This window comes from Acipenser ruthenus, chromosome 11 (assembly GCF_902713425.1).
Source record: "Acipenser ruthenus chromosome 11, fAciRut3.2 maternal haplotype, whole genome shotgun sequence".
NCBI lineage: Eukaryota > Metazoa > Chordata > Actinopteri > Acipenseriformes > Acipenseridae > Acipenser > Acipenser ruthenus.
The window spans coordinates 15,345,420-15,372,058 of NC_081199.1; the positions used below are offsets into that span (position 1 = coordinate 15,345,420).

The 26,639-nt window shown below is 42.8% G+C and overlaps 1 protein-coding gene across 5 annotated transcripts in view; it reads left to right on the forward strand.

Annotated features, from left to right (window-relative positions):
- The window catches only part of LOC131739428 (NACHT, LRR and PYD domains-containing protein 3-like), a 110,195-nt gene that overhangs the window by 39,499 nt on the left and 44,057 nt on the right, over positions 1–26,639 (forward strand). For 4 of the 5 annotated variants that reach the window (XM_059033397.1, XM_059033394.1, XM_059033396.1 and 1 more), the window contains 3 exons: positions 2,758–2,916; positions 4,831–5,004; positions 5,713–5,880. In XM_059033397.1, coding sequence (XP_058889380.1) covers positions 2,758–2,916; positions 4,831–5,004; positions 5,713–5,880 — 501 coding nt within the window. The remainder of the gene's footprint in view (positions 1–2,757; positions 2,917–4,830; positions 5,005–5,712; positions 5,881–26,639) is intronic. The other variant, XM_059033395.1, reaches the window with a different exon arrangement.

Consider the following 26,639-nt stretch of genomic DNA (forward strand, 5'->3'; position numbering starts at 1 on the left):
CGATCTTCACAAGCCTCCCTGTCCCCGCTGCTGCAAAGCATCCCCAAAACATAATGCTGCCACCACCATGCTTTACTGTAGGGATGGTGTTAGCAGGGTGATGTGCCGTGTTTGGTTTACGCCACACATATTGCTTAGCATTGAGACCAAAAAGTTCCACTTTGGTCTCATCAGACCACAAAACCTTCTCCCACATGCGTGCAGTGTCTTAAGTGTTTCTTTGCAAAAGCTATGCGGCACATTGTATGGCTTTTTTTCAGCAGTGGCTTCCTTCTTGCCACCCTCCCTTACAGACCATGTGGAGTACTCTTGAAATTGTTGAACAGTCAACATTTTCCCCAATCTCAGCCAGAGACCTCTGTAGTTCTTTTAAAGTAATCTTAGGCCTCACAGTGACCTCCCTCAGCAGTTTCCTTAAGCCACGGCTACTGACTTTGGAGGGACGGCCTGATCGAGGCAGTGTCTTGGTGGTGCCAAACTGTTTCCACTTTACAATGATGGACCTGACAGTGCCCCAAGGGATATTCAAAGACATTGAAAGTTTCTTATAGCCTTCCCACAATCTGTACCTTTCAATAACTTTATCCCGGAGTTCTTTTGGCAGCTCCTTGTTTGGCATGTTTTGCCATTTGCTTCAAATTCACTTCATACAACAGAAACAGCTTGATTCTTCATCCAGGAGTATTCAAATCAGTTGAACTACTGTGATCGGACACAGGTGGGCTGTATTTAACTTATGTGCCTTGTTACAACAATTTGTTGTACCTGAGCTAATTTGGGTTTGTTATGACAAAGGGTGTGAATGCTTATGCAATCAAGACTTTTTGGTTTTTTATTTAATTACTTTTTGAATATTTCTATAATTGTTCTTTCACATTGAAAGTGTAGATGATGTTGTGTAGATCAGTGAAACAAACTCCTATTTTAATGCATTTTGAATTGTATTTTTTAGGCAGCAGAATGTGAAAAATGTTCAAGGGTGTGAAGACTTTTTCAAGGCACTGTAACTCTGTTTGTGTTCGTCGTAGCTTCCTACAAGTTTCAATTTCAATTTCCCCATGAAATTCCCGTCTCACGCATGTGAAAATTGTTCATATTAGCTGGAGGAAAAGTAATCAAATACTTCCTATAAGTTTTATTGTTTTCAATATTGTGATTTCCGAGTTTAAACTAAATAATCCATCCATTTTTATACTTACAAACACTCGTGATAATTTTCAACTAGAACCATTCACGGATAATATCATTTTTAATGACATCATCTTTCACATAGTTAATCTCCATAGGAACAAATGGGTCGTGTGTCCTTACATCCAAGTCCACCAGGGGTCACGCTTCATTATTTTCAATATTCTAGTTCTGATCTGGCTCCTGGCCGTCTATCATAGTATTTGAACCACGATCAGAAGTGTGACCTAGCAGGCTTGTTAGTGGATAACAATCTAGTTTTTTTCACATAAAGTTTTTCCTGTTTACGTTAAATAGCTTGTCTGTTTTAGCAAGCCAGTTTAATTGTCCTTTTAGTGAAAAAAAACCTTTTGATGTAGAAATATCTGGACCAAAGTGTTACAAACCCCAATTATATCCCAAGGAATGTCTCTATACAATTGTCCTTACACAGAGAAGAGAGTCCATCTTTTAAACCTATTCATAAAATATATGGGATTTATATCACAATGTGCGAGACGTCTGCAGTTTAGAGTTTTCAGGAACTTGCGTGACTCCCTAGAAAAATCTATGGGAGTTTTTCAAAACAACAGAACGTTGTGACACAAGAAGAAAAAAAAATACTTCTGTGACAGGCAGAGTAACGGTAAAACTAGTTGTCCCTCACACAGATCTTGTTCCGGGCGTCGGGCAATATGAATTGCACACCCCTGATACAGTATCAATACACTTGCAATACGAAGTATGTATTGTTAGTGGAATTTTACATTTGTGCCAAAAATGTTTGTGTTTATTTTTTCATTTTCGAAAAATGTATAATAAAAGGCTTGCAAATATTTATGGATTTACAGTAAACCTGTTTTGTTTTCAAAGCTTAATCTCCACATTTACTCTCTCTCTGCTTAAATAAACCGTCCGTCCGTGTGTGTGTGTGTGTGTGTGTGTGTGTGTGTGTGTATCGGGGCTCGGGGCTCACATCACTGCTGCTTCTGCGTTCTCTCACTGTTTGTTTGCATCGCGGCTGCGTGAACAAGGCTTAAGCAGGCTCTACCGGTGACGAGGGGGGGTTTGATGAATCGATGATAAAAACTTTAATTGATGACTGCAAAATTCGCAATTAATCATTGAATTTGAATAATCGTTGCAGCACTGCTTAATAGAAACATTTAACAAATAATTAAATGTAACCGTTCTTGAATATGTAAAAAAACAGAGCTGACCAGTAGAACACTGCAGTTACTTCTGCTGCAAACCCAGATGGTCTCGATTTAGGTGGTTAAAAATTTGAATGTTTCTGTAATATCATTCTAAAATCTACAAAGCTGTTGTAAACACCCTTTTTAAGGCAATGCACATTTAATTATTGAGATGTTCTTATGATGTGTGATATCCCAAATATTACCACAGCCCCTCCTAATTACCATGAAATGACACTCACTGGGGTGACACTTAGAGGTTTCTTGTAAACCCTTGTCAAAATAAAAAAGACAGGGTCAAGGAATCTTTTTTCAGGAATATTAGCTCTACAGTCATAGTGTCTATTTTCATTGTAAATGTAGCCATTGTTAACCACACTCTGTTTCACTACAGATTGGAATTCAGTTACCTCACCGAAGACAGAGTAATGAACTTCTGTCAAATGCTTTCTACACAACCCAGCTGGAAATACTTGTCTCTGTTTATAACGATGACAAAAGATGGTCTGAGGTTAGATTGTATCACAGGTGATAGTCAGGATTGCGAGGAAGGGTAAGAACATTCATTTAAATTGTTATTATAATTTAATCATTTAGCAGACGTTTGTATCGAAAGTGACTTACAGAACTTAAACAAAAATATGAAATACAAGTGTCAATAAAAAAATGCAAAGCAAACATATGTATACAATATATACAAAATAACAAAATAAAGGAAAATCTAAAAAGATAAGTAAATAGGAGTTTACAAATAAAGGTTGAATCAGTGAGTTTTGAGAAGACGGTGGAAAGCAGTAAAAGATTGAACAGTCCTGAGGTTCACCGGGAGCTGGTTCCACCACTGGGGGATAAGGGAAGAGAAGGAGCGGCACAAGAGGAAGGAGAGCAAAGAGATACGGAGAGAAATAGCAGATGAAAAGACATAGTAAACAAAAGCAAATGAAGAATTATAAACATTAAATACACAACAAACTAACTAATAAAATAAAGAACACCTGAGAAAGCCAGGGTCCTTCTTCGAAGTCCTTACTCGAGTGCCGCACTCGCTGCCTCTCACACCGGCAGGGGAGATGAAACAGTAACAATCCTTGATGGGAGGCTGCAGAAACAGGTGTGTGATGAACGCAGGTGAAAGCAACAGAGTCCAGCAATGCGCTGAGACGCGCAGAGAATGTTTACAAAGTTATTTTTGAAGGAGAGTTGAAAAAGAAACCAAAACAATAATAAATAAACAAAAAATAAAAGCACTCTTTTTATAAAGTTGTGTGTAAAATATCCCTATATCTAATATTTTAAGCCAAGTAGGACACAGGATGTGCAGTAACAGTAATATTGATGCCAGTATCCAGTATTGTAATATTGATGCCGTTTCCACACTGGCACTTGAGAGTGGTGTTGAGTGCCTTCTGAACACAAGCTGATTTGTTCACACTAACCTTAATGCCCCTTCGAGTGCGACTGACTGCTGGACTAACTAATCCACCTCCTGGGGTAGTTTTGAGTTCCCATTCATTACTACCAGAGTAATTTTACCTCACATTAGTGTGTGTAAACAAAGTAAGCCATAATTAAAAAAACAATGTGAGTTATGTTTTTGATTGCCCATGTGTCATGCACTTAACAATGTGCTTTACACATTCACAGATCAAAGCACTGCCCTGGTCAGCTCCAGGTTGTGTTCATTAGTGTAAATGCAGTTTAATTAGAAAACAGTTTACATACTGTGATAGGATGGCCAAAGCGAGTGGGTTGTGTCAGGATAGTTAATGGAGACTCTGCCACGAAACTGCACTGAAACACACCAAGGCACAAATGTATTAACACAGACATAAATAAACGACACGTGGGCCAAAGCAAAGGTGCAAACAAACAAAGAAACAATAAATCAAACAGACATCAAAACAATGCAAGGTTTCAAAATAAATGTAAACAAACAACACTTTCACTTTCTCCCTCTCCCTCTCCTCTTCCATTCAGCACACAAACACACAGGCTTATATACACAAACAGCGTGGGACTAGTTGCACACAGCTGAACGGAATTTACAAATTGGTGGGCAAACTTTGCTCAAAATGGCAGCCCGCATTGCCTTCTGGGGGATGTAGTCCACTTTGCCTGCTGGGATATGTGGTCTGTTTCTCGGCACCCTGTCACAATATTTATATTCAACAGATTTTTCTGCAGGTTTAGTTATTTTATTGGGTGAGGTTTTTTAACACTAATGAAGGGTAAACAGCTGTAACGTATTACAGTTAAATTGTCCATTGCGCAGTAGAATCAGCTTAAAGCAGGCAGTCTTATGCAGATGAATTCAGTTTTTTAAAATGAATAGTGGATTTATTAATGTGTTCCAGTGGTGGTTTGAGATTGTTATTACGGGGAAATTGATTATGTTGATTATCTCAATGAACAATGTGCATTGAACAGAATGAGTTTATGAAATTGAACAACTGTCTTTTTCTTTCAGGTTATTATTTCACGGTGATCTCCCTGAAGATTTCATTTGGAACGTCTGCACTTTGATTATTCCAAAATATTACTGTGAAAGATTAACCGTCTGCAAGTCTCATCTTACCAGCAACTTCATAGAAAAACTGTGTGGTGTTTTGAAAATGTCAACCACTGATCTCCGGTTTCTTGTGTAAATTGATTTTACTTAATGCTTTTGAATCTAAATATATTGAATATGTGTCATGAATTTACAAACCAATTGGTATGAAAGTCCAATTAAATAACAATAAAAAAGCTATGCATTGATAATGAATATACAGTGTCCCACAGGTCAGGTATCATTGACAATATCATGTATTATGCTGATTAGGATGTCCTCTGTTAAATCGGGCGGACACACCCTGTTGACTATTGTTACCACACATCAAACTGAATTCTTCTTTGCATAAAGACATTTCATTCCTGACAGAGAGCGAGAGAGAGAACCAATATCATGCCTTTGATGCCAGACTTATGGGACAAACTGTATGTCTATAACAATGATCATTCATTTTTAGCACAGTGGCACAGTTAAGCACAATGTTATATTACTGGACAAGCATGCCAGTATTTATGCCTAAGACATGGGACTGTTTGTATGACAAATGGAGTGTTAAGAAATGTTGTGAATTGTGTTATAAATTACAAGTCAAAAGACATCAAAAGTGAAGCATTTGGAGGCATGCTTTAGTGATAACAATTTAAATGCTGGGTCTGTGGTCATACTTCCAGTCAGAAGAACAGCTTCTTATAGAGCCAGATATTCCACTTCAAGCAGCCATCTATTTGCATGTTTTTAATTAAGCAATGTCACAGGAAATGTTTGGCACAGCTGATTCTCTCTCTATCTTCTTCATAGGCTGACTGACACACACCTCACAGACAGCTGTGCTGAGTCTCTCTCCTCTGGTCTTGATGCTTTCAGCTCATTGCAATATCTAGACCTGAGCAAAAACTCCTTCACAGACAGCTCAGTCCCCAGCCTGATAAACATCATTCTGAAGTGTACCAGCCTGATGGATTTCAAGTGAGTATTTGTACTACTGTTTATCATTCAGAGCTTTACTTGTAGAACAAGGTGTGCCAGTAACACAGACAATGAAATATGAACCCCCTGTGATATCCTTTTAAAAGTTTAACCCGGTAATGTTGCAGTTTCCGCATTACCATAGTTATGCATTTCCCAGAGTTTGTTATAGTCTGACATGTTTTTCAGTATGATTTACCATACCTGGGATTTACATCACTTTCCTAAGCTCTACATTATTTTCACTATACCTTTATAACAACCAGCTTTAACAGAAACGCCAACCTCTTGGAAAGGTTACCTCCCTGAACCAAGTGCATCAAAACATTTCATAAAGGAGGAAAGGCAGGTCAATAGCACGAAAGCACGCAGGTTACCTCCCTGAACCAAGTGCATCAAAACATTTCATAAAGGAGGAAAGGCAGGTCAATAGCACGAAAGCACGCAGGTTACCTCCCTGAACCAAGTGCATCAAAACATTTCATAATGGAGGAAAGGCAGGCCAATAGCACGAAAGCACACAGGTTACCTCCCTGAACCAAGTGCATCAAAACATTTCATAAAGGAAGAAAGGCAGGTCAATAGCACGAAATGACGCGGGATCCGTTTCAGTTGTAATTACTGAAAAAATAATAAATGGAGATACATCAGTCATTTAAACCAGACAATACATTTACTGATTCTTCACATGCAAACAAACAAACACAAAAAGTCTGTCCAAACAGACAAGGAGCGCTTCAGTCCCGATCAAAATAAACAAAGAAATTCAGCCAGTAAGGCCAAGTCCTGAACAGATTGAAAACACAGAAAAACAAAACCTCTGCTTCAAAACAAAGTAACAAAAAAAAAAAAAAAAAAAAAAAAGGACAAATAAATTGCAACGATCTCAGCACTCCTGGCACCCGCTTGCTTGTAGATCCTTGATCCCGAGGCGAGTGAGAAAGTCCAGCGAGTCCAAACGATATCCGGAACTTTTGTCAGCAATGACCATTTATTCAACGGCATCCAAACATTAGCATTCACTCGAGTACATTGAGCTTGGTAGTAAAATGCTAACCAACAGCTTGGTGCTGGTGATAAACTTCCTGACTTTAGCAAAACAGAACAAAAAAGAATAAGTTTTACTAATTTCGAGTACGGTCTCCCTCTGTTACGCTCACAAAGACCATTGATTGCACCGGTGTGTAGCCCGTCAAAGAGCCTGCAGAAATGCCATAGAAAAAAGTATTGAGCTCCCCCTTCTGGTGGAACCTAGCAACTATTTATAGGAAGTAACAAACAATCTCCAATTGAAGAGACGCCTAATACTGAGAAGAGATGAATAGAAACAGACGAATAAGAAAATAGGAAATGGAAACCTGGCCAGGTTTTAGTGCTGTCCGATTAAGCAACAACACATGGTGCGCTTATTGCACCATATAGAAATATTTAATTTAATTTGTGCAGCAGGTGCCACACCTTATTACACTTTGCTATGTTTTTTTTTAATTGTTTTATGATTCATTCTTTATTTCCTTGTTGCTATTACAGTAACAACACCAACAAATCAAAACTCGCACAGGAGAAAAACAAGCAGAAAAAACCTTAACAAGAAGAAAGGAGCATCATCACAATAAAATAGCATACATATCCAATCCCCATTTGTGTCGGTACATCAACGAAGTTCAGTACAGATTTCACTGTAGGCCTTTCGGAAGAGCATAATAAATTAGAGTCATTATTTTTATTCTACTGCCTCCTTCCAGCAAAGTCATTTAGGGACCCCAGATCTGCAGGAATATATGATGTCTGTTGTTGATTTTGTAAATCACTTGTTCATATGCGGCTATTTTAGTTATTAAGTCGACCCATTCCCTAAACGGAGTGGGGGATGTTGATTTCCAGTGCCTCAGTACAACCTTACACCCTGTCGTTAGTGCGAGTCCACACCAGCTGATTTGTTGATGGGTTAATTCTATATCCTCAGGTATAATCCCTAGAATACAGAATGCTGGGTTCTAGGGAAACAGTCCCAAATACCTTGCTCAGAAAGGTCAGTATTTTTGACCACAGAGCCTGCGCCATTTTACATTCATATAGCATACTAACAATGTGCCCTTCTGTTTGCAGCATCGCCAGCACACGTCTGTGGTTTTTAGTTTTAGTTTGGCCATTCTACTGGGCGCCCAGTAACTCCTGTGAATTATTTTATAATTTATTAGACAGGGCTGTATTCCTCTGGAGGAGCCATGCCACGACCCAATCACCTTTCCAGCTCTTCTCTTAGATATATCTTTTCCAAGGTCCCTTTCCCATGTTATCTTAAGACTTTCTAACGTAGGAGTTTGAGCCTGTCTGTAATCTGGTGTCATTTTCCAAGTTTCTCTAGCAAAAGCCAATACCGGGTCTTTAAACGGGACTGGGCTGCCCGTTTGTATAATAAAGGCCTGGATTGGAAAAGGGTCTGTAAGCTCTTTTTCTATATTAACCCACGCAGGTGCTTGCTCAGTTGTGAGATGAGTTTTAGATAACTGAGAGAGTGAAAAGGCATAATGATACCAATCTACTTTTGGGAGTCCTAGACCACCGTCTATGGGGGAAGCAAACAATTTTGCTTTATTAAGAGATGTTTTTTTCCTGCCCAAAGGAACATACTAACAGCTCTGTTATATCTATGTAGAAGACGAGGAGGGAAATGGAGTGGGGGAAGGTAGGTGATGTCATTGATTTGGGGGGCAGTAATCATCTTTATAACATTAATTTAACCCAACAAAGAGAAGCCTAGTTTTGTCCAATTTTGTAATTTTACATTTTTTGGTTAAGAGGGAGGAGGTTTATTTGCATAATGTTTTCCAATCCTGAGCTTTATGCCCAGATTAGTCATTCTGGCTGGAAGCCATTTAAACTGCCAGTGTTCTCTTACACATGGGGGTGTCACAAAGACGGCCAGAGTGGGTTGCGTCAGACCAGAAAGGAATTCAAACACAGACAGTTGTTGTGATGATGAGCTGAGTGCAATGGCTGCACTCAGCGTTTATTAACAAATAAAAGGTTTGAAAACAGCACAAAACAGGACACGGCACTTGCGCCAAAATAAACAGACATACAAAACGACTAAACACTAAACAGACGGTGCAGGACAGACGAACAAACACGGTGAGTACAAACAAAACACTTATTATCTTTATAATTACGATTTTACTCCTCTCTCTCTCTCCCGTTCTCCACTCTCTGAACACCTCACCCCTACTGAGTGAAAATGTGCATCTATATATACTGTTGTGCTGGGATTCAATTACTAATTAATTATTCACTTGAATCCCAGCACGTGAATTAATTCTGTGCAACCCCGTGCTCACATATTACATTTAACCAGCACGTGAAGTGATTTGTGCCCTCCTCGTGCCTAAATACAAATCTACCTTTTTAAATCACACGTGAAACACAGACCCGTTTATATCCCGTGTACCAATGACTATACACCAACATTAACACACGCACGCAACATACAACACATAATAAGCACACAGGGGCGGGGCACATTGCCACATATACCCCCCCCTGTGCAAAGCACACATGGCCTCAACGGCCACCTCCCCCCTTAAAAATCCAGCAGTCCAGGACAAAGTCTCGGGCTGGGAAGGGAGGCTTCAGTGGGCCCATGGCTGGCCATGCTGTCAGCACCCCTGCCGACAGCTCCCAGACTGACTCCTTCAGCCGGGGCAGTCCTGGCAGCGGAAAGGCTGCTTGGGGGATGGTCTGATGACCTCCCCTCTTCTTCGTGGCCGGCAGCTCCCTCTTCCGGGGCTCCGGCCACAGTCTCTTCTGCAGCACAAGTGCTGCAGTGGGAGCAGGTGTCCGGACCTCCCCCACGATCTCCGGCAGCGAAACTGCTGCAGTGGGAGCAGGTCTCCGGACCTCCCCCACGATCTCCGGCAGCGAAACTGCTGCAGTGGGAGCAGGTCTCCGGACCTCCCCCACGATCTCCGGCAGCAAAACTGCTGCAGTGGGAGCAGGTCTCCAGACCTCCCCCACGATCTCCGGCAGCGAAACTGCTGCAGTGGGAGCAGGTCTCCTGACCTCCCCCACGATCTCCGGCAGCGAAACTGCTGCAGTGGGAGCAGGTCTCCTGACCTCCCCCACTTTCTTCGTGGCCGGCAGCTCCCCTTGGTGGGGTTCCGGCCACAGTACTTGGCCGGATGCGGCGCGGCTGGCAACCCCAGGCGATGCCAGACAGGCATCCTTGGGTGAAGCGTGGCAGGGAGTCAGGACCAGCCGGGGTGCGGATGTTGGCCCTCTTCTCGGCCTCTGCGGCCAGGCGGTTCTTCCCCATGTTTCCCTCAGCAGCCTATACAAGGGCTGCTGAGGGCCGCCAGCTTCAAGTCCTGGTCTTTCTGGTGAAGGGAGAGGCAGCTCCTGCTTCTCTCCCCCTGATGGTGATGGAGGCAGAGGCAGCTCCCGCTCCTCTCCTCGTGATGGTGGGGAAAGTGATACCAGCAGGCATTCATCCTCTGCTGGTGGGGGAAGTGATACCAGCAGGTATTCATCCTCTGCTGGTGGGGGAAGTGATACCAGCAGGCATTCATCCTCTGCTGGTGGGGGAAGTGATACCAGCAGGCATTCTCCCTCTGCTGGTGGAGGTGGAACCAGCAGGCATTTTCCCTCTGCTGGTGGCTTGGGTCCCAGGGCTGTGGAAGCCCCGACTTGCCTCCCTTTGGGCTGTGGACGTACCGACTCCTCCCTTTTGGGCTGTGGACGCACCGACTCCTCCCTTTTGGGCTGTGGACGCACCGACTCCTCCCTTTTGGGCTGTGGACGCACCGACTCCCCCCTCTTGGGCTGTGGACGTTCGGGCTCCCCCCTCTTGGGCTGTGGACGTTCGGGCTCCCCCCACTCAGGCGTAGGACGTTCGGGCTCCTCCCACTCAGGCGTAGGACGTTCGGGCTCCTCCCACTCAGGCGTAGGACGTTCGGGCTCCTCCCACTCAGGTGTAGGACGTTCGGGCTCCTCCCACTCAGGCGTAGGACGTTCGGGCTCCTCCCACTCAGGCGTAGGACGTTCGGGCTCCTTCCACTCAGGCGTAGGACGTTCGGGCTCCTCCCGTTTGGGCTGTGGACGCTCAGGCTCCTCCCATTTGGGCTGTGGACGCTCAGGCTCCTCCCATTTGGGCTGTGGACGCTCAGGCTCCTCCCGCTCGGGCTGTGGACGCTCAGGCTCCTCCCGCTTGGGCTGTGGACGCTCAGGCTCCTCCCGCTTGGGCTGTGGACGCTCAGGCTCCTCCCGCTTGGGCTGTGGACGCTCAGGCTCCTCCCGCTTGGGCTGTGGACGCTCAGGCTCCTCCCCATAACTGCGGAAGGGACAGTGGGCGAACAGGTGATCCTGGTCGCAGAGGAGGCACCCCGGCGATGGCTTGTTACATCGCCGTGGATGCCTGGCCCTTAGGCGGCACTCCTCCTCCCTGTCCTTCACCTCTTTATCTGTCTCTGCCTCCCGCTTGGGCTGTGGAGGCAAAACCAGCAGGCATTCACCCTCTGCTGGTGGAGATGGGGACAGCAGGTACTCCTCTGCTGGTGGTCCTGCTACCTGGGCTGCTGTTCCGTTTATCGTTGCCTCCAGGTAGCTGAGGAGAAACTCCACACCTTCCTCCAAGGTGTTTGGGGTGTGTTCCTGCTGATAGGCCTCCCATCTCTCACTGTCCATCATCCACAGGGCCCGGACGACTATGGGCAGAGACTGGGCCTCCAGCCCAGCATTCTCCAGGAACCAGTCCCGCCATTTTGTGGCGTCTTCTGCCATTATATATTTATTTATTTATTTTTTTATTTATTTTTTTTTTTTAAACAAAACCCCTCCTGGTCTGACGCTTGGAGGCGCGGCTATCCCACGATGACACCACGTGTCACAAAGACGGCCAGAGTGGGTTGCGTCAGACCAGAAAGGAATTCAAACACAGACAGTTGTTGTGATGATGAGCTGAGTGCAATGGCTGCACTCAGCGTTTATTAACAAATAAAAGGTTTGAAAACAGCACAAAACAGGACACGGCACTTGCGCCAAAATAAACAGACATACAAAACGACTAAACACTAAACAGACGGTGCAGGACAGACGAACAAACACGGTGAGTACAAACAAAACACTTATTATCTTTATAATTACGATTTTACTCCTCTCTCTCTCTCCCGTTCTCCACTCTCTGAACACCTCACCCCTACTGAGTGAAAATGTGCATCTATATATACTGTTGTGCTGGGATTCAATTACTAATTAATTATTCACTTGAATCCCAGCACGTGAATTAATTCTGTGCAACCCCGTGCTCACATATTACATTTAACCAGCACGTGAAGTGATTTGTGCCCTCCTCGTGCCTAAATACAAATCTACCTTTTTAAATCACACGTGAAACACAGACCCGTTTATATCCCGTGTACCAATGACTATACACCAACATTAACACACGCACGCAACATACAACACATAATAAGCACACAGGGGCGGGGCACATTGCCACAGGGGGACATATTCCAGATAGTGGCACAGCCTCTGATCTTGACCAGTTGATCATATATCCTGATATCTGTGAAAAGGAATCTGTTAATGAGAGCATGCGTGGGACAGCTGTCTGTGGATTAGATAACAGTAGTAATATTAAACACAAAAAACTATGTTTTAATTGACGGTAAGAGCTGACAATGCTGAAAGACGTGAAATTGTCAGGTAGGGCCACCACTGCGCACTTACTTGATCCGTGTTCTGACATGGCTTTCCAGCACACACTGCTGAACTGGTACAGGAGGTGGGGTCACTTCAGACAACATGTGTGGTCACCACTGGGCAGGGCACTGAGTTCCCCATGATTCAAAAGTTCTGTGAAACAGCCTAATAGATATCCTCTGAAACATATCAAATGCTGTCCCGGCAAAATTCCAACATTACGCTAAATATTCTCGGGGTAGCTCCAGATGTGTCAAACTATGCTACTTTGGAAATAAAATAAATAAATACCTATGCAGACCTATGCTTTCAAAGAAAATGATCAAACTATCTGATTTATTTATTCACTATTAGTAGTGTTGTTGTTGTGGATTATTATTATTATTATTATTATTATTATTATTATTATTATTATATGAAAATGAAGATGATCGTGTATGATTGATTGTTTTGGCCAGGTTACAATATTTCAATCAATCTATGTATTTTTATATAGCTCCTTTCATGGCTATGCCATCCCAAAGCGCTTTACAGGAAAAATCTAAATAAATAAATACAAAGTACAATGTTGTAACTAAAAAAAAAAAAAACTGAGAAACATGGATTACAAACATTACAAAACTATGGAACCATTGCTGCCACTTAAACAAAAAAAAATGAAGATTTTTTTTTTTCGGATTACAAAAAGTGCTGTAACAAAAAAAAAAAAAAAATCCTTAAAACAAGAATGTTGTCAACCAAAAAATAAATAAAATTTAGATCAAGAAACTTTGTGATTCCGGCCGGTAATTCCTCCCTACATCAGACCTCAATCTGACCAATAAAAAAATGTGAGTCTAATCCGTGCAGCAATCAGAGAAAGGGTGTGAATATTAATTAAACTTACACTATGTGTTCATGTTTTAAGATTGTCAGTATCAGGTGTGTGGTTCTGTATAGTCTTCTCTGCTGGAAGCGAGCTGTTCTGCATGATCTTCCTGTGTAAGAACAAACTCTTGCATTTTGATAATATGTATTCATCAAAACAGTACATTATGTGGGGCATCGAAGTGTGTCTTGGGTTACTAGAAAACCCTGTTGGATGCATTTGAGACGCATCCATTTATAACCATGTGGTTTCACATGGTTACCAGTTTCTGCCAACAAGAACAGTGCTACTTCAAGTACATCAGACTATTACTATTATTATCATTATTACATTTCCGACAGCACTAGTTATTTGATTTTAAGACCCCTTGTAAAGTTAAACTCCATTTAAATGACTCAAACATTGCAGTATTTCTCGATGACGTGGGTAAGGCCATGGTTGAAATCAAAGTGAACGGTTTCTGACTCAGCAAAAACAATGTGAGTTATCTTTTTGATTGCCCATGTGTCATGCACTTAACAATGTGCTTTACACATTCACAGATCAAAGAACTGCCCTGGTCGGCTCCAGGTTGTGTTCATTAGTGTAAATGCAGTTGTTACGTAAGCAGTAAGGCAGGACAGGGTGTGTGATATGCTCTAATATCAGCACACATCGGGTGCGTTGCAACCGCCCGGGGTGTGGTGATGTTAGAGTATATCACACACCCTAAAGTTAGGGTGGTTAGGGCTCTGGACTCTTGACCGGAGGGTCGTGGGTTCAATCCCTGGTAGGGGACACTGCTGCTGTACCCTTGAGCAAGGTACTTTACCTAGATTGCTCCAGTAAAAAAAAAAAAAACTGTATAAATGGGTAATTGTATGTAAAAAATAATGTGATATCTTGTAACAATTGTAAGTCGCCCTGGATAAGGGCGTCTGCTAAGAAATAAATAATAATAATAATAATAAAATGGGTCAACTAACTAAATAGAAAAAAAAACAAACAAAAAAAAACATTTTTAATGAACAAAAAAGTCATTTTTATTCAATATCCTTCCGACTCTGTCTGACCTAAGAAAACATAATTAAAAAATAAAGATTTTGGGGGCTCCCGAGTGGTGCATCCAGTAAAGGCGTCCTCGGTCATTATTGTTTAGAATTAGTTGTTCTAGAAATGGTAGAAGGAGCATGTGTACAAAAACCGACAGCACTCACCAATTCCCATTACTTATGCTTCTTAGGCTACTGATGTCCTTTCACACACCCATATATATTAGTCTTAGCGAACTGCGTAAATGTTAATGTACTAAACAAAAGTATTATGCGTTCAATAATCACAAATACGAGTTAATGTGGAACAAATATATTAAAAACAACTCATGATGTGTTGGTTTCAAACACAGGTACTTTGTTGAAATGTTAAAATTAATTATGCAGAAAATGTGGAAACTTACACAAACGCTGTTAATATAATAAATACATAATTTGTGTGCATTTGCTAATTAGTTATAAGGGTATATAAAATCATAGGCCTACTTACATCGTAATTGCGACAAAAATGGATAGATGGATAAGACGCAGACAAACACTGGCTAGATTAAGTCTTGTATGGGAAGAACTTCAGTCCCATCCAATGGGTTTGCAGGAAAGGAATCGTGCATCTATTGCTTTCTTTCCAGCAGAGACCCTCATCCACTTCGTCCCTATGTACAGACCTCTATTTGTGCATCGGCAGGAAAGACGAATGCGGGCGCATCATCGTCCCTCTGTTTGGTGGGAGGAGGTTGTGCTTCACGATTCTTTCTCTGACGAACAATGGATTGAAACATTTTGGGTCATCCGAGCTACGTTTGACCAACTGGTGGAACTTGTACGGGTGGACATGGAGCCATTACATGTCCGTACACCTGTGCGCTGCAGAAGCGAGTGGGTATTGCTCTGTACAAACTTCTCGGACCGCTGATTCGGCAGGACTGCGCACAGCAGAACGGGGGCCCATCTTAGCAAGAGTTGGGGTAGGCACCTGCAGTTCTCTTGTTATTGTGTCTTAGAAATTCGACGTGCAACGCAACCACCTCTTGGTGCTGTTGATCAGCGTGGTCCAGCCTTTCCAAGAGGTGGATGTTTTGCCGATCCTGCCTGGCAGCGGTGCGTGCAATCAGACGGTACATCCTTCTGTACTCCAGCCGCATCAGACGATGCTCCTGGATCAGCAGCTACAGTGTTCAAACCAACTTTAATTTAAAGAAGAACAGTTGTGAATTGCTTCACAGCTTTTGTTTTACATGTGAATCCTAAGAATAATATGTGAAAAACAAAACATATCGCATATTGTGACAAAGAGAGAGTGAACTCTTGTTTTAGATGTGTATTCTGACTGGTTCGGGCACTGGGGAGGAGGAGGAGGAGGAGGCAGAGACGCGGTGCGCACCGTCGCAGAGACGCGGTGCGCAACGTCACAGACCCGGTCGGGAAGCGCGTGGCAATCACGCATTGGCTGACGGCGGTTGCCGTCGCTGACCAATGGGGACGGGACGGGGCGTACAAAAGGGGCCGTGGCCCGGGGTTCTGTTCCTTCTGGAGAGAGAGAGAGACAGAGAGAGAGAGAGAGAGAGAGATTTTTGATTTTTAAATCCCTTTATTGAACAACACAAAAGAAAAACAACAAAACATTAAAATAACATAAATACAACTAGTAAATTCCAGCACTGGTCATAATAGAACAAGAATAAAACACAGATAAATAACTGAAACATTCTAAAAACAGCAAAAAAAAACTAAAAACACACCAACAATTTTAAAAATTAAAAATTAGCATGCCATCTTCACCCACTGCACACACCCCATCCTCAATACACCACCTCATCATAAAATTATCCATATCATTCATCATGCTGTAATAAGAAAAATCAGCTTTTACCCTGGTTACAACCAGAACTCTAAAAACACACAGGGCATCATCTATACCAGTGCTAGATAATCTGTTCTTACGGGATTTTAAAATCGCCAGCTTCGCTTGACCCAGGAGAAAATTAATCAGGGCACACCGATGACGATATTTAAAAGAATACTTAATACTTAAAATTAATAACTCTTTAGTAAAACGCACCCCGAGGTTCATCAGCAGGCCTTCTAGAAAAATAAAAAAAGGCCGGAGTCGTGGGCAGTCTGTAAAAAGGTGAAACACAGTTTCCACAGCGAGACAGAAGGGGCACTGCTCCCCCACACCTGGGTCAACTCGGCTCAGCCAGCGGTTCGTGGCGACAATGCCATGCAACACTCGCCACTGCAGGTCCCCGGAACGCTTGGGCAGAGGCAGCTTGTACAGCACCCTCCAGGACGGCCGCACAGACTCCTCTATCGCCAGGTGAGCCCTCCACTTGGTATCAGTCAGGTCTTTAAGTCTGTGATAATGCCGGGTCTTAACCACAGTGTCGTACAGCTGCCTCTTCTCTGCAGAGTGAAACTGTAAATTGGTCTCTTCATCCAGGGATAACAGCATCCCGGGTCGCTCCCCCCCCCCTCCTCCTCCTCCTCCGGCAGTGCAGGGGAGAGCAGCACTGATTGGAAATCAGGCTCATGCTCCGGGGCCTGCCTCTCTGAGAAGCACTGCGCCACGAACTCCAACACTGCTGGGCTCAGGGAGGCTCGGATCTCTCTCAGCACCCTCCCTATGAAACGCACCGAGCGCAGACCCAACACTGCAGTCAACTCGGCCCCAGTCTTCCATCGCCACTCAGTCCAGTCTACCAGGTGACACAGGGTGGTGACTCCGGCCTGTAAAAACACTAAAAAAAGCTGTTTTGAATTAAAAGCATCAATGTTAAAAATTCTATTAAAAAACAAAGGCTCCTCAAAAATAAAACATGTACAGAGGCTTTCATCTGTCCTTAAAATCTTAATTAACCCCCAGGCATTTAACATGTTACTGTAAAAGCTTTCCAGCTCAGTTCTAATAACTTTACTGGGGGTCATTAAAAACAGCTGTCTGTCTAAGCCAAGCCCCCCAACCCTCTTGAGGAGGGACAAAGCCATGCCTCTCCAGCTCAGCTCAGGGGTGTACAGCAGTCTCTGGGCTGCCTGCAATCTGAACGCAGCGACCCGGGAGGGGATGTCAATCAGTCCCTGCCCTCCTTCGTCTCGGGGCAGGTACAGTACTGCTGGTTTCAGCCAGTGGTTTCCATCCCCCCAAAAAATTAACTAGTTTTTTCTGGACCTGCTGCAGCAGCCCTGGGGGAGGGTCTAGACACATTAATCTGTGCCACAGCATGGACGCTACCAAGTTGTTAATCACAAGGACCCTCCCCCTGAAGGAGAGGCGGTTCTGCAGCCACTGCCAGCTCTGTAGCCTTCCTGCTACCTTCTCCAGCACCCCCTCCCAGTTTCGCTGCATGAATGCCTCAGTTCCTAAGTACACCCCCAGCACTTTTAATCCAGTTCTGTTCCACTCCAGCTTCTGTGGCAGGGACGGAGGAGGCTTTCTCAGCCAGCTCCCTGCAAGGAACGCTCCACGTTTTGGCCCAATTCACCCGTGCTGAGGAGGCTCTTTCAAAGCTCGTCATGCATGACTCCAGCACCGCCACGTCTTTATCGCTGGTTACAAACTAACTAACATTAGAGCCGTGACTTAAAATCGCCTTCCCCTTCCACTCTGACAGCCAGTGCGCTTCATTGCTGCTGTCAGAGTGGGTCTCCTGCAATAGAATAACATTGGCTTTTTTAAACTCAATAAAATTAAAAAATTGGGCTCTCTTAAAATCATCATGGCAACCGTTTATATTTAAAGAACTCACTAAAAACTTATCCATAAAGGAAGAAAAAAATAAAATAGCAATAAATAAATACAAAAAACAAGGGTAAAAGCTTTAAAATTGAATTGATCCATTACAAACCTTTTGATTGCTCAACCATTTTTCTAGCAGTGCTTACAAACTTTTTCAAACGAAACCTCTTTTTCCTGTCAAATTCCTCTAAACTCGCTTTTCTTAACAGTACATTAGCAGAGGCTAAAAACAATTTCAAATCAGGAAAGAAAAGTGGAATTTCAACTCCCCTTTTACCCTTTGTGCAATCCATAAAATTAATAAACTGATCAAGCGAATACAGTTTCTTTTTTTTGGGCTGACTGACCTGGATGTCGGAGAGCATCGAGGTGTCAGAGAGCTCTCCCTCCTCATCCTCGTCTTCTCCCGCGAACGCCTCCCATTCCTCGGCCGAATCCTCCTCTCTGGCTCCAGACTTCTCTTCCTCCGGCCGTGAGGACTCTGCTGAGGGCAGGGCTATGGCGTCACTGGATGCTAGTCCAGCGCTGCCACTAGCCTCCTTCCCTGTACGGGGGAGCTCCGCAGCCACGGCCTGATCACCGGCGTCGCCGCCGCTCTCCCCCGGCCCCGACTCTCCAACAGCGGCAGCGCTGGGCTGAGACCCCGCATCACCACCAACCAGCGAGCCGTGGCTCGGCTCCCCAGGAGCAGCGAGTTGAGGCTTGCCGCTACATTTGTGAGCCGCCACAGGGCCCCAGATAGACTCCCCCACGACCACTGCTTCAGATCTTTTCTGCATTTTCTTTTTTTTAATCACAGCAGTAAAGCTCCCCTCAGGATCGGCAGTGGGTTCCTGTACGGTTGACTCTGTAGGAGGATCCGCTACTGTAGACTGCTCCTCCGCAGCAATCCTCTTCTTAACTCGGGGCGCAGGCACGGGCGTCTCCGCCGACTCCTTCACCTGTGCTCCCCGAACACCCTCAGCCTGACCAGCCCCCTGCCTTTCAGCGCTGTCCTCCGCCGCAGCCGCTGATCTGAGCTTAGGGCAGGCTTGCTTCATATGCCTTTCTTCGCCACAATGAAAACATTTCATTGTGTCCGAAGTTGCAAAGATAACACACTCCTTCCCCTCTATAATAAACCTCCAGGCTACATTAAGATCCTGCCCTGGGTTATGCGGCAATACAAACACTTGTCTATGTTTCACCTCGGGGTTCTTACAGCCTAGCGGAATCATTCTAATCGGGGACATGATTTTACCGTATCTTGCCAATTCTCTTTCAATCACTGCATTTGGAATAAAAGGGGGGACATTTGATAAAACCACTTTCCTTAGAGGAGTTGAAAGAGGTAAAGCAGAAATAAAAGCACCATTGACAGAAAATCCTTCCTCTACAATCTTATTTACCAGTGTTTCTTGACTTAAAAACACAACAATGGCCTTATTCATACGTGAAGCAGATTTTATATTGTTAAAACCAATTGACTTACCGACCGATAACAGTACGTCCTCCACGGAAACTTCATTGTCGGGCACACACCTGAACCCATGTCTCCTTGTCAGTCCCTGTATACCTCCGGAGTGTGAGCCCATTTCGGGCTACACAAACTAACTTAGCCTCCCAAACGGCAAGGCCAACAGATAGATAAATAGAAAAATAAATAAACAAATAAATAAATAGATAAATAAATAAAAATGTAGATGATATAAATATATATATATTTAAAAGAAACTTATAAAATTCCTTTTAAATTAAGCGTGTAAAAATAGTAAAACCAAGACTGTAAGAACAGACCTGCACTATTCAAACACGCCGCTCTCAGCTCACAAGCCCCTCCCACAATCCCACAATCCTGAGAGAGAGAGAGAGAGAGACAGAGACAGAGACAGGAGTGCAGCCAATAGCGCTTGCAGGGCTGAATTGGGCCGGTTCCCCTTACTCCACTCCATACAGAAACGAGCGCTCAACTACTGGGTCCATCTACAGCAGGCCGATCCGCAGTCCTACCACCACACTGCACTGCGGAGCTGCTCACAAGCCCCCACAAGAGAATCCCCTCAGTAGAATGGTACTGAAGCTCAGCCAATTGAGCCAAATTAACACCAGTGAGCTTCAGAACACCACCAACAAAAAACTCCCAGCACAAAAAATGAAACAAATTAATCTAAATCTGGAAAACAATTATAATGCTATCTGGCCCTAAAAAAGAATTTACCCTGGCAGAATATCTGGTCAGGGTCAAAAACACAAAACATAGACAGATCCTGACCAAGTACAGACTCAGTGACCACAGCCTGGCCATCGAAATTGGCCGGCACAAAAAAACCTGGATTGCCAAAGAAAAAAGGCTGTGCTGTCACTGTGATCTGGGAGAGGTAGAGACAGAGCTGCACTTCCTGTTGTCCTGCCCAAAATACACAGAGATACGGGGGAGATATATCCCCCAATTCAAAAACCAAATGGCAGAGTTTAACCTCCTCTCCAATTCAAGTAAAATCCCCATCCTTCTAGGAGAGGAGGAGCGAACTGCAAATCTAGCAGCACAGTATGTGTTTGCCTGCCACAACCTGAGGGACAGTGTGTGACACCCTGCATACACGACCATGGGTTACTGGTGAGGAGGAGGGAGGTAGTTATATTGTTCAAAGGGAAGGGGACAATGGCTTTTGTGTTTGTTATGTTCTGTAATTTTATTTCTGTTTTATTATTTCTGTTTTGTATTATAAAAGCTTTGGCAATACCTGAGCGTTCTTGTCATGCCAATAAAGCATTTTTGAATTTGAATTTGAATTTGAGAGAGAGAGAGAGAGAAACTAACTAGCAGGGAGACAGAGGAAGGGAATTAAAAGACGGGTCGTTTTTGTGGTTTGTACTTTCCTGCTAACCCATCTACTCTTTGTATTTGTAGAGCACTAACGGGACGCTCCGGGAATACGCTGGAGGAGCGACCACCCGGAAGTGCTGAGTTTATTACCCCGTGTTTTTCCCGTTTCTGGATTACAAAAAAAAAGACGGACTATTTTTGTTGTTGGTTTATTTGGGACTGCAACCCCGTTTCTCTTTATTTTGTCGGGTTACACATTGTTGTGTACCCCGGCTTCCCCATTGTTTATTGAATTTATCATTATTATTTTTTGAGTGCGTTCTGGTTACCTGTGGAAAGGAAATAAAAACCAGGCGCTTGATTGAAAGACTGGACTGGGGTCTGTTATCTTACACCACACTACGTTCATCCTGTCACACATATGCACACACACTTAGCCTGACATGCATAAAATGGCTTGATATCCCCAACCATTTGTTTTTTCACAAATTATTATTAGGATTCACATATAAAACAGAAGCTGTGAAACAATTCACAACTGGTATTCTTTAAATTAAAGTTGTTTTGAAAACGCTAGCTGCTGTGGTTGGGGATATCAAGCACTTTTGATTGATGCTGGGACGGTGGTGTGTATATGCGATATGTTATTGTATTCACAAATTATTCTTAGGCTTCACAGGTAAAACACAGACTGTGAAACAATTCACATTTGGCATCCTTTAAATTAAAGTTGGTTTGAGCGCTGTAGCTGCTGTGGTTGAGGAGATAAATCAATTTTACGCGTGTCAGGTAGGCTGTGTGCGTATATGTAGTATGTTATTGTTTTTCACAATTTATTTGTTTGATTCACATGTAAAGGAGGGCTCGTGAAACAATTCACAATTAGTCTTCTTCAGATTAAAGTTGGTTTGAACGCTGTAGCTGCTGTGGTTGTGGAGATAAAGCTCTTTTACGCGTGGCTGAGGCTAAGTGTGCATATATGCGGTATGTTATTTTCCAGAAATTATTCTTAGTATTCACATGTAAAACAGAGACTGTGAAACAAATTCACAACTGGTCTCCTTTAAATTAAAGTTGGTTTGAGCACTCTAGCTTCTGTGGTTGGCGAGATACAGCCATTGTCATTCATGTTGGGTTAGCTTGAGTCGAATATCAAACGAATATCAAACGTCAAGCTAACTTTACCGCGGTAGCATATTTTAGTTTAGAAAAGTAAATGATGGCTGGCGCAGTTACTATATTGTATTGATGGGGCTGGTATTTCACAGGACGTCTGGGAGGATGAGGATTCCAGCAAATGGTCCGATGCCACTGCCACTGGCCGGTCACCCATTAACCGGTGCATTTCCTCCCAGAACCGAAATTGGGACCTCGAGCTTTGACCGCAGGACTGCAGGCGTTTTCTCTCCTGCAGGTACAGATATCTCAGTTTCTTGAATTTATCTCGTACCTGCAGGAGCGTTCTATTTATACCAAGTTCAGCCAGAGCACCGGTCGTACTGGTGAAAATAGTGGCATTTCTTTGGCGAGGTCAATCCAGTTCATCCATAACCCCCAGGTCCGTAATAATTTGGAGGAGGGAACGAGTTTCCTCATCCGTCCTGCGGACCTGGTGTTGCATGCTGTCAGGAGGGGTGGAAGCTTGAAACATCCTGCGGGAAAAAAAAAGCTACATTATTCGTAGTATTATTATTAAGATGATAATGCTGGTAATAATGATCTAGTAGTTCTCATACGTTCATAATACACTGAAATGAATAAATAATGTTATAAACTGCTAACATCATTGTATTGGTATAAATCAACATCTCTATATACAATTTATATATAATTTAGCCGCGACCCTCATCAGGAGAAGCGGATTGATAATAATGGATGGATGGATATTTAACTGATTTGTATTAGTAAGACTGGGATAAGGAAAATCTTACTGACGCTACAGAGGAGGACAACAGGGTGGAAAGACTGTTCCCAGAGAAGAGCGTTCTTTTACATAGGGGAAGTGGAGGAGGTATCGTGTTATTTCATGAAAGTTAAGTATTTTGCACGACTGTGGAGTTTGTTGCTATGGGACTAATTAGGCCAATTAGCGCGCACTTTACCAAAGTGTAATGACACTTGAGTCGCACACTTTTTTTGCCGTGCACTTTTGGAACGAGCACAATCATGCGTCATTTGCGCGTGACACGTCATGAATGCACTATAGTAGCGCGATTAAAACTTGCATGTAAACACCGCCAATGATCATGCAGTCAGAAGAATAGCTGCTTATAGAGCCGGATATTCCACTTCATACAGCCGTACATTTTCTTTAAAAATGAATTGATTTGAAGTTAAGAGTCGTACATCTTTTACCAGACACATTTCTTATGAAGTTCATATTGCAGTGTAGTGATGGTGATGATTGCAATGCTGAGTAACTGAAAGAATAAATAAAAATGAAATAAAATAAAGTGCATATTAACTTGCATAGTTAAAAGAAAAAAAATCTGTTTAATCAGTAGTAGTGATAGCATGTTGACACAATTTTAACACAGCACAGCACATCTCTTTTGTGCTAGGAGGGAATCTTAATAGTAGTGCTGCAAGAAACGATTATTAATGTAATCGATTAATCTATCGTTGATTGCTTCGATTATTCGGATAAATACCAACACATCACTCAATAGCAAATTAAACCATTTTGAATAGATTTTTATGTGCTTGTGGCAAAGTGGTTTGCAGTGCTCAGGTGTACAGGTGATGCAGGTGCTCCAGACAAAGGACAAACAAAGTTCACAGTTCAAGTCTTTAATTTCCTTGACCAAAGGTTTTAAATAATAAAGCTGGCTCTACCCAGCAATGGGTATTGCCAGCGCCAAAACAAGGGGTTGCAGTCCCGAAATAATAATGCGAACACGTAACACAGTCACAAACAACACGTCTCCAGACTGTGTGCTCTGGTGCAGGTGCGGTGCTCTGAGTGGTGCTGGTTTGTGCGTTCAGGTCCGGGCTGGCTTCTCACTGCAGCTCCCGGCTTCGTATCAGCCGTCTGGCAAAGACAAATACATGCTTTTTATCAATGGGACAACACTTCATTCCCGTTTCTCGTCCTTGTTTCCTCCCATTAACCACAACAAAGGAACCGATTAAGGCATCACGTCCCCCTAAAGTACCCTAAGCCCCGCCCCCTCTGATAGCTAGTTCAATCACGTCTCCTCCAGTTCATGTCTGAAACTTCACTCACAGTACTAGAGGGTGATGGCTTCAGGTAGCGTAACGCCGCCCTCTTCCTGAATGGCCGGCTTCCGACTGCCCCCGGAATGAACTGCCCAACCATTCATTACGAAGCCCGCAGTTCCTGTTGTACAGTGCTCTCACAGGTCGAGAGGGAGATTGCTGATTCGAATTCATTCGCTCTTCGTCACATGTACCCAGTACATACATGTCTCGAGATGATTGCTCTACAATTTGCTTTTCTATTTCAGCAGCAAAAATTACTGTACGATTTCGAAAGTATCTAAAATGCTAAATAATGAATACTCAGCATAGTATCCTTCTGGAAAAAAAAAAAAAAACTGCCAAGGTCAAATGATGGCTAATGCGTTGAGACCATTAAACATACCATAAATGAACTTTAGAATTTTACAAGCTGAAACTACTGAAGTTGACCACTTTATAAGACACAAAACAACTATGCATGTTAATTATTGCTTTTTGATTTTTTTTTTTCTAACAACAATGGAATGACATGGTGGGGGGGAGTCCTTTACATTCTTCACTTCTAAAACTATTCTATTACATTTCACAGCGGGATCTACTTTAAACAAATACTGTCAGTCCATAAATATTTGCGACCAAAATATTTGGCGAATCACACCCATAAAACCAATTTCGTTTTTATTTACATGATATTTTTAGTTTTTTGTGGCTGACTGCTGCTACTGGTAGTGGCAGCCTTATTGCTGGCAGCTGGTTTACAGGGCTCTTTTTTTCCCCTCTATCCTCGCTATTTTTGCTGAACACAAAGTTTAAAAGACTGAGACATTATTTAAAACAACAGTTGTTTATTTAACCCTTAGCTTTCGATCAAATTCGATCAAAGCGGAAACACTGGTGATTGACAGCTTATTTAACTAGTAATACAAACTTTTCTTAATTAGTCCTGCCCCCCAGACCTCCAACTACCTATCACAACCAAGTTTGTTGTGATGGAAGCATTTCAGTGAGTTACACCAATGAAATAAGTGCAAGAAGTAGCTGACGTAGTTTGACCACGTGTAGAGTGTGTTTCCATTGTCTGGAGGGCAGGACTAATTAAGAAAAGTTTGTATTATTGGTTAAATAAGCTGTCAATCACCTGTGTTGAAAAGTTAAAGGATTGGTTTCTAAACTACAGAAGAACGGCGATGACGCTTGTTTCCTATATGGCCATTGGATAAAAGAGAAATATTTTTGTTTTGTGGGCGTTGCGTTGTCGGTCTCACAGCAGCCTTTTTTTAAATTGTCATTTGTATGTTGTCGTAGGAATTTAAATGTTTATAGTCTAGAGCAGGGGTCTCCAATCCTGGTTGTGGATGGCCGATGTCCCTCCTGGTTTTTGTTCCAGCTGTACCCTAAATTACTTAATTAAGAAAGTTTATAAACGAGAGGAGGCCATTCAGCCCATCTTGCTTGTTTGGTTGTTAGTAGCTTATTGATCCCAGAATCTCATCAAGCAGCTTCTTGAAGGATCCCAGGGTGTTAGCTTCAACAACATTACTGGGGAGTTGGTTCCAGACCCTCACAATTCTCTGTGTAAAAAAAGTGCCTCCTATTTTCTGTTCTGAATGCCCCTTTATCTAATCTCCATTTGTGACCCCTGGTCCTTGTTTCTTTTTTCCGGTCGAAAAAGTCCCCTGGGTTGACATTGTCTATACCTTTTAGGATTTTGAATGCTTGAATCAGATTGCTGCGTAGTCTTCTTTGTTCAAGACTGAATAGATTCAATTCTTTTAGCCTGTCTGCATACGACATGCCTTTTAAACCCGGGATAATTCTGGTCGCTCTTTTTTGCACCAGAATTATCTCGGGTTTAAAAGGCAATTAAGCTTCTAATAAGTAATTTAGTGTACAGTTGGAACAAAAAGCAGGAGGGACACCGGCCCTCCAGGACCAGAATTTGAGACCCCTAGTATAGAGGATTTTAATAATATTTCCACATATATAGCTTTATCGGTCCAATACCAATTATTACCTAATAAGTGGAATCAAAGGTTCCATGGTATAGATAAATAGATGTTTCAATATTAAACCAATATAATCTTAGCTAAATTTAATCTAGTTTCATCGCTCTTTTTTGCACCAGAATTATCTCGGGTTTAAAAGGCAATTAAGCTTCTAATAAGTAATTTAGTGTACAGTTGGAACAAAAAGCAGGAGGGACACCGGCCCTCCAGGACCAGAATTTGAGACCCCTAGTATAGAGGATTTTAATAATATTTCCACATATATAGCTTTATCGGTCCAATACCAATTATTACCTAATAAGTGGAATCAAAGGTTCCATGGTATAGATAAATAGATGTTTCAATATTAAACCAATATAATCTTAGCTAAATTTAATCTAGTTTCATTACATATGCTTGAAATAGTGCTTGTTTACAG